The following is an 11,912-nucleotide window of genomic DNA, read 5'->3' as shown; positions in this document are numbered from 1 at the left end:
CATGACATTGCAGGCAGGTCTGTGCCTAATTTGTATCTACAGCTTTTCTAATCCTGTGCTATGCACAGTGCAGCACAAGCCCACAGGAGACCACAATACAAGAGTGATTGTCACAGAGATATTATGTTAATACATGTATGAGACAGTTAAAAGGTGAGCATCAGGCAAAACAAAGTGTTACACACTTTTAAAAAAAAAAAAGTAATTTATGTCCAAATGCCATTGGGTTTTACATGTGTGCGTTTTGCAAGTCACGCTATCCCTGCATTTCTCATCTTTTAGACTTTGAATGTGAAACAATGGCTTAGACAGAATGTCGACTAACAGTAAGAGCTTCGATTCGGTTTGTATACAAAACTAAAGGAGAAAAGAGGAAAAATGATGACATCCTTAAAGGGTAAAATAAATACCAGGCGTCCAAGACTGTGAGAGCATTAAGCTTAAAAGGCATGATAAATCCACGGTGGAAATGCAAGCAGACATCTATACTCAGACTGCCTGGGTAAAGTAACTTCACCTTATTTACAATGCTGATCCTCTGTAATCCACTACAATATGCTCATATTTTCTAATTGTATGCCTTTCGCACAGGCTTAGGTTGTTGTTTTCTCTCCCGCGCTTAGTGAAAAATTCTCATATGTATTCATCCCTAGAGTACATGAGATATGTAGTTATATTATACTATGTATGCAGATGGATGTTGTCATGTTAATTACTTGTTCTCGGTTATGTTATGTAATCTCTACGTTGTTTGCTTGACCACAAAATGCCAGGAATGTAATTTAGACAACATGTTTGTCTAAACAGATTCCACGTTTGCCTGATGTTTTAGTCAGTGTTGTTTTCGTCGACTAAAACTAAGACGAAAAATGTCCGTCGACTACCTTTTTCCACTGACGAAAACTACATGGAAACTAAATGAAAACTAAGCTATGGTGACTAAAACTCAACTTAATATACTGACAATTTTGTCAACAAATAAAAACTAGACTAAAATGTTAGGAAGGGACTAGTGGACAAGAGATCCTGTATGAGTCATTTTACACTTGGTTGCATGCTGAAAATAGCTGATCTACAAGCTGACAACGCGTCGCGCTGCGACGCGTTGTGAGCTTGTAGATTGGCTATTTTCAGCAAGTGTAAAAACACATTTTAGTCGACTAAATCAACTGTAGATTTAGTCTACTAAAATCTCATGATATTTAGTCGACTAAAACTAGACTAAACACTAAGACATTCTACGATTCCAGGTGACTAAAATGTGACTAAAACTAAATTAAAACTATTCAAGAGACTAGGACTAAAACTAAAATCAAATTTTGCAGCCAAAAACAACACTGGTTTTAGTTAATTTGTAGCACATAATAGTTCTTCAACCCTCTATTTACTTGCCCATTTTACCCTGTTGATTGTTGACTATAGGGGTCCAGGCCATTTACTCTGATTCAAGGTGTTATTACGTGTTTATTTTATTTTTATTTATAAAGTTATTCTAGAGTGTTTGATCAATAACAGCAACTCTCTCCAGTTCAAATACATTTTCTGTTAGGGATACCAATTTTATCCAATCATGGGAGAGAGAACTCCACAAAGATGTATGAGTATGAGTTCTCTCTCCTGATTGGCTAAAATTGGTATCCCAACCAGAACATATGTCTTCCTGTGTTTACTGAAGCGCTGAAGAGACAGGGAGACGTTTTAACGAGGGCAAATTTATATCACTTACACATGCATTATAAATTGTATAATTGTTTAGAGTCCAGAAATATAAGAAAAACAGACTAAAGATCTCTTTTGTACACCAGTCTGTTCTGCTTTTAAACCAAAATCGGTAAACCAAGAGGATATCTTCTATTGTTCTTGTTCCTGTCTGCTTCTGTGATCTGTGTCCTATAATGTATCTTTTGTAAAGTATTGTGTATGTCTTGTCTGTATCTTGAACGGTGACGTCATGGACGCAAAACAAATGTCAGTGAAAAGCTGACAATAAAGTTGTATCGTATCGTACTTCATTCTACTTCAACTCTGTCCAGCGGCTGGCACTACAGCACTACGCTAGCTGGTTGGAATCCAAGGCAAAAAGGTCACATTTAAATGCCAACGGGGCCTGGCGGCTAACGGCTGCCTGGTTGGCATATGCTCAGGTCTACAGTATAGTGGCAACCAGAGCCCAGGAAAACAGAAACAAAACTTTGAAAAGTTTCATATCAATGTAGGGCTGCATTTATCAATTGTTTCCTTATAGCAATCATTCTACGGGTTACTTTTTCAATTACTTGAATAACCGAGAAGTGTGTATAACCACTTAGGGGCGACTCACACCTTCGCATCTAGCATACAACATTGATGCATGCTAGATGTATGAAAGGGTTTGTTTACATCTTGCCCCAATGCATTTCCAATGGAAGTCACATGGTTTGACACAACATTTGTGTTGTACGGCTTCCGGCTGTGTTTCGACTGCCCCCCTCCCCCTCATACAACACAAATGTTGTGTCAAACCATGTGACTCCCATTGGAAATGCATTGTGAGCTTGCATCAATCAATAAGTCTCATACAACAAGCATACATCAATCTGTTGCAAAGGTGTGAGTCAGGCCTGAGGCCCTATTTTAGACTTTGTTGTACAATGGTGTCACGCAGCTGACTTGCATGCCGATATAAAAGCTCACAATAGATCACATCGTGACGCTACTGTATGTGAGATTGTAGATCTGCTCTATAAGCTAATTTTGAAAATCTTGTATTGTTATCTATTAACTGTTGCACTCCTATATCAATTTTACCACTTTCCTTTAACCCATTTTGGGCGGGAACCCCTTTTGGTGTTTTAAGCATTATGTTATGCTTTAGCTGTTGAAAAATAGCAGATCTACAAGCTCATAGCGTGGCACTCGGACTTGTAGGTCTGCTATTTTTTTTTAAATTGTGAAAATGTGCCTGAAATCTTTGAATATATATTGTTACAGAGCGAGTTTTTAACTCAAATCTTTGCTACTGGGGAGGTCCCTGGAACAACATATTTTCAGATGGGGGTCGGCGGCCAATGTCATATAGTGGGGGTCCTTGACATGAAAATGTTTAAGAACGACTGACATAGAAACATGGGTTTTTCGTCAGGCCTAAATGGGGTATTTTAGATGAATAAAGCCTTAATGACTTACACCCTGTTTGCTCTAGGTTTTCTGCAGTATACAGAACATTAGCCCCGTAAACTACAATTAATTTATGTTCCCAACCATTGAAATGCCCCAAATAAATGTGGGCTATAATCCTATAATCATGATCTAATGTTACACAATGTTATATAATATATTCATAATATATTGCATTAATGCAGGCCCTGCTGGAGCCCTTAAAAAGAGTCAGTGGCGTGCACAGATACACTAGGGGGTGCTGGAGCACCACCTGCCCTTGCCCTATGAATAGCAATGTGCCCTTAAATTTTTTTTAATTAAATTTTTACATTTTTTTGTACAGTGTACAGTATGTGGACCATGGTGACATTGATCAATTATTGATTAAAAAAAGCTTCTAATTTTTATTATTTATGCCCCAAAAACTATAAATCTCACACTATTAAAGCAACCGGCCGGTTCCACGCGCTGCACAAGGTGCCCTTGTTTCACTTGAGCACCTGCCCCTCTAAATGTCTGTGCACGCCACTGAAAAGAGTAATAGATAATTATTGTTAATTACCATTGTGCCTATTATGTCAAATCAACTCTTGCTCCTGTATTGTATACCCACAGAGCATTATCCCCACAGACAAATAGTCTGTTGAACAAAGCATGACCAAACAATAATGCTGCTTCAACAAGAACATTAGATTCATCCATCACTCTTTAACACTGACGTCTGAGACAGATTTGTTTTTAATCCATTCTGGGCGGGAACCCCTTTTGGTGTCAGCATTATGTTATGCTTTAGCTATTGAAAAATAGCAGATCTACAAGCTCATAGCGCGCCAGTCTGCTATTTTTGAAAAATCGAAGAACGACTGACATAGAAACATAGCTTTTTCAGAAAACGGTCAGGATGTAGAAGACATTTTTTAGAATCTGATCTCAGGTCAGAATGAGTTAATGGGAGGTTTCTCTGGAGTTTTTCTATGACATTAATAAGCAGAATAAAGGCTCACGCAATGCGCATACTTTACAGTTTTTCGTTGATCACCGCGGTGGTTGGGAAAACGACAACATGAGGTCACTGATCCGCGGCGATAAGCGACTCACCGCTCACCCCCAGCACATCTCTCTGTTTTTCGGTGCTTAGGTAGGTCACTTATCACCTAAAAACTGGAGTATGCGTCCCGCTGAAGTGAGATCACTTCTGTACTTATTTAAGAAATTATTTCTGTTCTTCTCCACAAGACAAGTCATGCTTTCTGCCATGTTATCCTTCCAAAGTGATGTGGTGTAGTGACGTTTTGTTCTCGCTATTTTCTTTGTATTGTTTTAATTTCGATCTTGCCTCCTTTTAATTTGTTCTCAATCACGTGATATTTTTATTTCGTTGATCTCTTTTACATGTAAAGCACTCTGGGCTGCATTTGGGCTGTCATGAAAGGTGCTATACAAATACAGTTTATTATGATTATACATACTTGTTGCTTTTGTGTACCTGTTAGTATACAGCAATAGAATGTTATTAATAATATGAGTATAAGTATATAATACATTAGTAATTCATACAGTATATTTTAAGAAATATGTTAAGAGATGTATCGGGTGGATTTTCAGTCTCTTCCTTGATAAACCCTCTCGGGGCTCCATCTTGTGCCACCCTTATCCCTTAGCCCTTATCCCTTATCCGTAAACTTATTTGCCATTTATTTTTACTATTTTGAAAATAATTAAAAATTAAAAATAGTTGTGAGCTTGTAGATCAGCTATTTGAACTATTGTAAACGTTTTGTTTAACCCATTTTGGGGTGGGAACCTCTTTTGGTGTTTTAAACATTATGTTATAATTTAGCTTTTGAAAAATAGCAGATCTACAAGCTCATAGCGCGCCACCAAGTGGCGTGCTATGAGCTTGTAGGTCTGCTATTTTTGAAAAATTGTGAAAATATTTATTTCAGAAAACTGGAGGATTTAGAAGATTTTTTTAAAATTTTGAGGTCAGGCCTAAATGGGTTAAATAGTAAAAATAAGTTTAGGGATAAGGGGTAAGGGGTGGCACAAGATATGGCCCTGGGTTTCCTATAGAGGAAACCGAGAGGGTTCTGGAGGACCACAGTGACGGGTGCTGTGCATGTGTTCCTCCTATGTGTACGTGGACCATAATGTGATCATGAACTCAGCTGACAGCTGTGATTAAGGTCTTGTCCTTCAGACTGGGTTAAGTGTACGCCATGATGACGACCACACGGCAGGGTGTGCAGCGTGCACGTCGTGTTGGTGCATCTATATGCTGAACACAACCTGAGGCTGAGCCACACTGTGTCTGTCTGTCTCTCTGTCTGCAGCCTGTACCACGGCTAAGGCATGACAAGTCAGCGTTTAACCCATTTTGATCAGATTCTAAAAATGTCTTCTACATCCTGACAGTTTTCTGAAAAAGCTATGTTTCTATGTCAGTCGTTCTTCGATTTTTCTAAAATAGCAGACCTACAAGCTCGTAGCGCGCCACTTGGTGGCGCGCTATGAGCTTGTAGATCTGCTATTTTTCAATAGCTAAAGCATACCATAATACTAACACCAAAAGGGGTTCCCGCCCAAAATGGGTTAAATGTCACACAATTACGTAACCACGTCGCTGCTCCCTCCCACGCGTGACCCATCCAAGCCACCCACCCGCCAGCTGTCATGGTGTGTGCCGGGCGGCGTTCCCTCTACCTCCTAGGGGCCACGGGCTCTCTGACAGCCAATTAGACCTGGACATCATCTCTTCTCCTCCCAGCCAAAATGCCGTCTGTCAATTGAGGCTTCCGCTGCCTGTTTTTCTCCCGGTGTTTCGTTTAGCTATGTATTGCTGTGGTGGTGGCGGCGGCGGCGGCAGGACTGAGTCCGCGTGATTGATTAAGCTATCGGGCAGCCGAATCAATGGAGCCAACTAGAGAAAAACGGAGGAAGTGGAAGCCAATTTGAGCGAGTCTTCGGTTTCCAAAATCATGACTCCTGGAGGGTTGCATTATCGTTTGATTATCATTTGATTGAATTGACCATTGAAGAGATTTGATGTACAGTAGAGGGTAAAAAGGAGTGAAATGTAAATTTCACAGTGTTCATGACAGACACAGGAAGTCCCTTAACCCATTTTGACCTGAGATCAGATTCTAAAAATGTCTTCTACATCCTGACAGTTTTCTGAAAAAGCTATGTTTCTATGTCAGTCGTTCTTCGATTTTTCAAAAATAGCAGACCTACAAGCTTGTAGCGCGCCACTCGGTGGCGCTGGGAATGAGTTGATTGGGACCGCGTATATCTTTTCTACGTCAGAGCATAGACATGGTAACGCCCCGCCTGCCTCTGATTGGCCTACCGACACTGAGCATAGACATGGTAACGCTCCGCCTGCCTCTGATTGGCCTACCGACACTGCCGGCCTTACCAGAGTTTCCTCCGAGGTGGAAGATACATGCTGGATAGTCTGCCGCGAGGTTACTCCGTGTTGGGAAATAAATAAATAATACAAGTACGATATATAATACAAGAGAATGACAGCTTGGCACACGTGACAGTAACTTTTATTTTTGAGAGGCAAACTAATATTGTTTATGCCGTTGGTCCGTTTATTTGTATACAGTACATGTGTAAACTTGAAACATTATTGTATACTGTAAAAAGGTCTCTTTTCTCTTGATCTTTATCTTTTTTAGTATAATAGTATTAGTTTACTATACAGTAACACTTTAATCTAGAACACAGCCAAATCAAATCATAGTACATGAGCGTTCAATCTTATTATTCAATCGAAGCAAACGGCACAAACAATATTAGTTTGCCTCTTCTACAAAAAGTTACAAGTTACTGTTGCGTGTTGCCATTCTCTTGTACTTGTATTATTTCCCATCACGGAGTACCCTTGCATCTCGGAGTACCCTTGCATCTCGGAGTACCCTTGCATCTCAGAGTACCCTTGCATCTCGGAGTACCCTTGCATCTCAGAGTACCCTTGCATCTCGGAGTACCCTTGCATCTCGGAGTACCCTTGCATCTCAGAGTACCCTTGCATCTCGGAGTACCCTTGCATCTCGGAGTACCCTTGCATCATGGAGTACCCTTGCATCTCGGAGTAACCTTGCATCATGGATTACCCTTGCATCTCGGAGTACCCTTGCATCTCGGAGTACCCTTGCATCTCGGAGTACCCTTGCATCTCGGAGTACCCTTGCATCTCAGAGGACAGGCAAGACGGGCAGTGTCGGTAGGCTACCAGGGTTACCATGTCTATGCTCGGACGTAGAATAGATATACGCATTGGGACCCAGTTCAGGTGTGCTTGGGGTTAAAAACATTGTTTATCGTGAAAATGCGGCACAAATCTTTGAATATATATTCTTTCAGAAGACTTTTTTTTTTAATTTCGACGTCAGGCTGAAATGGGTTAAGTAGTTAAACCTACATAAATATAGCAGTAACGTTATGGCTGGACTTGTCACTACTTGCCAAAGCTGAGCCTGTGAAAACAAGTCAAAGTACTTGACCGTGTGGTCGGAGCAGCGAAACGAAACAGAAAAACCTCTAACCTGGAGGCTCGTGTCTCTGTTTGTCAACTATAGGGGGGTTCAGTCTGGATCCACCTATACTTTATAGAGCTGGCAGGTACAATAGCTCTCCCCACAGACGCTATCTACAGACGGCTTGCTAGCCAGCCACTGAGCATTTTTTGGTCTAATAGACGTCTAATATTCGTCTAAAGGGCCGTCTAAAAATGCAATAAAAAACGTCAGTTTTTTAGACGTCTATTCTTAGATTAGATGTTGATTAGCGGTTGATTAGACGTCTATATATAGACGTTCTATATATAGACGTTTAAACAACCGCTAATCTAAGAATAGACGTCTAAAAAACTCATTTTTAGCCGTTTTTTATCCCATTTTTAGACGCACGTCTAATAGCCGGCTATTGCTCAGTGGGCAGCCACGCCTGTTGTCTGTTGCCAAAGTGAGAAGAGAAAAAGGAAACTCTCACATCGCCCCTTTCTCTTGGCACTTTAGAGTGTGTGTGTGTGTTCAGTAGGGGGGAGGTGAGTATTTAAGGTTGAGGAGGAGCGAGTCAGTAGTGTAGTAGTTGTGTGAAACAGCGATGGAGAGAGAGAGCATCAGGCCACACAGAATACCGACAGAGCGTTTACCTGCCCCCGCGTTCTGCCCATACACCATGTAGCCGCTCCCTCTTCCACGGGCACCCCTACCTGAGCCACGCTGCGCCGCCGCTACCGCCGCCGCCGCCACGGGTCCATACGCAGTCGCCGGGAACCCTGGGATATGACAAAAAAACAGAGAGCGGAGGAGGCCATGTTAGTATACGTGTGTCGTGTGTCGTGTGTGTGTGTGTGTGTGTGTGTGTGTGTGTGTGTGTGTGTCTGCACACGTCCTACAATGGATAGCCATCGACTGAATCATGGAATGCATGTCTGTGTGCACGACGTGTGTGTGTGTGTGTGTGTGTGTGTACTTCATTTGAAGGACTCATACTACAGTGTGGACAGGTGCACACACTAGTTGAGTGGCATGCATGTGTGTCTTTTCTGTGTGTGTGTGTGTGTGTGTGTGTGTGTGTGTGCGTGCGTGCGTGCGTGCGTGCGTGCATGCGTGCGTGCGTGCGTGCGTGCATGTGCAATGCATGTGCACCAGCGCAAGTCTCCAGCATTTGGAGAGGGATTTGAATGCAAAACACTGGATTAGCGAACACCATCTTCCCCTAACAAAGGGGAAACAATCACGCATTGTGTGCGCATACAGCGTAGAGGAGAACATGTGCATGAGGCAATCATGAAATTTGGGAGAATCTGCAAGAAAAGACCAGCCGGCTGTCAAAAAAACAGCGACGGCTGACAAGGGTTCAGCGTGGATAGCAGGGGCCTGAATGCTTGCCACTCGCAGCTGGCCAAGATGGAAACTTGGCCAGCATTTGCGTGCGTTTGCCGTCCACCCCCTCAAGTCGCTTAACTAGCCTGCAGAAAAGGAAAGAGGTAGTGAGCAACTAAGGGAGTGAGGAAAGGATGGATCAAGGGGGCGGGGGCGTGGGGGGGTGAGAAAGCCAGAAGAGCGAGTCGTTGCGGGCCGTCTGGGTTTATGCTTTGGAGCTTAATCAATCAGGGGGGTAATTTGGGTCTCCAGGCAGCGATGGAGAGGCAGTTCCAGCCCCAGTGGAGCGAAGGGTGTGGGTGGGCCAGGAGGGAGGAGGTGAGGTGTTGGGGGCTGAGAGGTGATTTATGGAGGGTGTTTACTGGGCAGTGGGCAGGCTCGGTCCAATCACAAACGGTTAGTGGTACAGATCGTTGTTTTGTCACTGGATGACTCGGTGACCAGCATGCATGGGCACGTTTACTTTGCAATTCTTGCCGGACAATTTAGTCCAGGAAGAGGAGTAGAGGACGGATGTGTGGTGGTCCGGTCACAGAGATGGGCAGTTATTTGAAATACATGTATTTGAAATACGTATATGTTCTGTATTTGAAAATACAGAACATGCATTTGAAAATACAGAAAATGTATTTGAAAATAGAGAAAATGCATATTTTCTGTATTTGGAAATACATTTACAATGTGTTTTAAATACAAAAAAAAAAGTATTTCAAATTGTATGTATTTCAAATACTGCCCATCTCTGGCAGTGGATGTGGACTGTACTGTACATGTTACATGCTGTGAATCAGAAATGTGGCGTTTGAAGAGACTGTACTCAGTTGAAGCTAGACCGGTTTTAGTACGATATTTAATATAATCACAGACTTGGCTCAGGCTTAATTAAACACATTAAGGCCTGACGTCGAAAAAAATGTCTTCTAAATCCTGATAGTTTTCTGAAATTCCTGTGTTTCTATATGCAGTGGTGCTCAATATTTCATGTCAAGAACCCCAAAAATTATATGTAATTGGCCGCCGACCCCCCATCTGAAAATATGTTGTTCCAGGGACCTCCCCAGAAGCAAAGATTTGAGTTAAAAACGTTCGCTGTGACAGAATAAAAAGATTTGTGCCACATTTTTACGATTTTTCAAAAATAGCAGACCTACAAGATCGTAGCGCGGCACTCGGTGCCGCGCTATGAGCTTGTAGATCTGCTATTTTTCAACAGCTAAAGTATAACATAATGCTTAAAACACCAAAAGGGGTTCCCACCCAAAATGGGTTAAACACATTTAGTCTCTGGCTGTGGATGGACAGAGAGGGTTTGCCTAACATATAGCAGAGGTGGAACCGACAGATGGTTGCACTGTCTGTGATAAAAGAGATGTCATGTAATTAGAACCGTCTGTCATAGGCGTTGTACTCATCACGCTCTTTCTTTCGTACTCATATCATACTAAACAGAGACCTCCAATAACCTCTTATATTTGGTGCTAATGTACATCAACACATTTGAATTTGAAGACAAGATTATAGTGCCTCATGGTCCTGAATAAATAAGTGGGCAAAGAGAGGTTTGTGTGAAGTAACGTGCAGGATGTGCAGGACCAAGGGGCCAGTGAGGCTATTCAACGTTGAAGCTCTGGGCCCTAGTGGTAGGAGGAGGGACTACAGGCGGACCCGTGGATTCATGACCGGGAAACCCCGTGCAGCTGGGCTTTAACATTGAGCGCTCGGTTGCACTTCCGCATTTGACCACCAAAATTTGGTGGTCAAATGTGGAAGTAGACGTTCTGAGACGGTACTTCCGGCAGTCTTCCGGGTGCTTCAAAACGCCACTGAGCAACTTCCACTGACAAGAATAGCTGGGGGGGCGGAGCTTCGCGCCAGTTCAGTCTCTATCCTTTTATACACTCTATGGGTAGGACCCAAATGCAGGACAGGGAGGCGCAGAGGCAGATATGTCAAAATGCAGGAGGTTTTGTTCACCAAAGTCCGGGAACAAGCGGGAGGCATACTATGGTCCGACGGAGCATTGGTTCGACATGCGTCCGCACCTCGGACTAGCGCCTGCTCCCGTGCTTGCGGTTATGGTTAGGTTAGGGTTTGAGGTGGGTTGTCGTTTTTCGGACCAATGACTAGTCGAACTAAAGTACTGCACCCGTAACAAGCAACATCACTCTTGACATCAAAACAATGAACTGACAAAGAACTAAAAAAAGAACAGGGCATATAAATACACACAAGGAAAACAGGGCACAGGTGAACTCAAAATCAAGACAGGGATTGGCTAAGAGACTAACAAGCCACAGGTGGAGCAAACTAATAATCACAGGTGAGACAAGACAGGTAACAGTAACCACAAAGGAAACCAGGGCACTAAATACTACAAAATAAAAGAGCACAACAGAATAGTAAAACACTAACGCAAACTATAGGAACAAGGAACACTAGAAAACACAGCAGAAAATGTCACGGATCGAGACAGTATGCTTCTGATTGGGATATATGTAGATCAATAAGCTAGCACTATATCAGTCCTCCCCGTTGTCTACAACAGTCTGGCACCCATCACTCTTGCTCCCAGGACCAGGGTAAGTAGCCTTGCCGAGCCATGAGGCCCATAGGGGCAGGTGCCTATCTCCGGTTTCTGTAGCGTGAGGCAGCTTGATGTACAAGTACACCCCCTGGACATGACGCTAGTATGTCGCAGGGACTTACCCCCAATCCAACCCTTGATGCTGAGTGTCAAGCAGGGAGGCACTGGGTCCCATTTTTAGAGTCTTTGGTATGACCCGGCCGGGGATCGAACCCTGACCTCCCAGTATCAGGGCGGACACTCTAACCACAAGGCCACTGAGCTGGTTAGAGCTGGGGATATACCATACT

General features: G+C 42.9%; 1 protein-coding gene across 1 annotated transcript in view; it reads right to left on the bottom strand.

The window, feature by feature from the left end:
* LOC306932890 (RNA-binding protein Musashi homolog 2-like) overlaps positions 1-11,912 on the bottom strand; it is a gene marked incomplete at its 5' end in the record, with an annotated part of 81,658 nt that overhangs the window by 8,880 nt on the left and 60,866 nt on the right. The window contains one exon of the mRNA XM_079514866.1: positions 8,363-8,428. Coding sequence (XP_079370992.1) covers positions 8,363-8,428 — 66 coding nt within the window. The remainder of the gene's footprint in view (positions 1-8,362; positions 8,429-11,912) is intronic.

This window comes from Electrona antarctica (genome assembly GCF_951216825.1).
Source record: "Electrona antarctica genome assembly, chromosome: 11".
Classification (NCBI taxonomy): Eukaryota; Metazoa; Chordata; class Actinopteri; order Myctophiformes; family Myctophidae; genus Electrona; species Electrona antarctica.
Note: the sequence above shows the minus strand (reverse complement) of the source record. Positions and strands in the feature narration are given on the sequence as shown.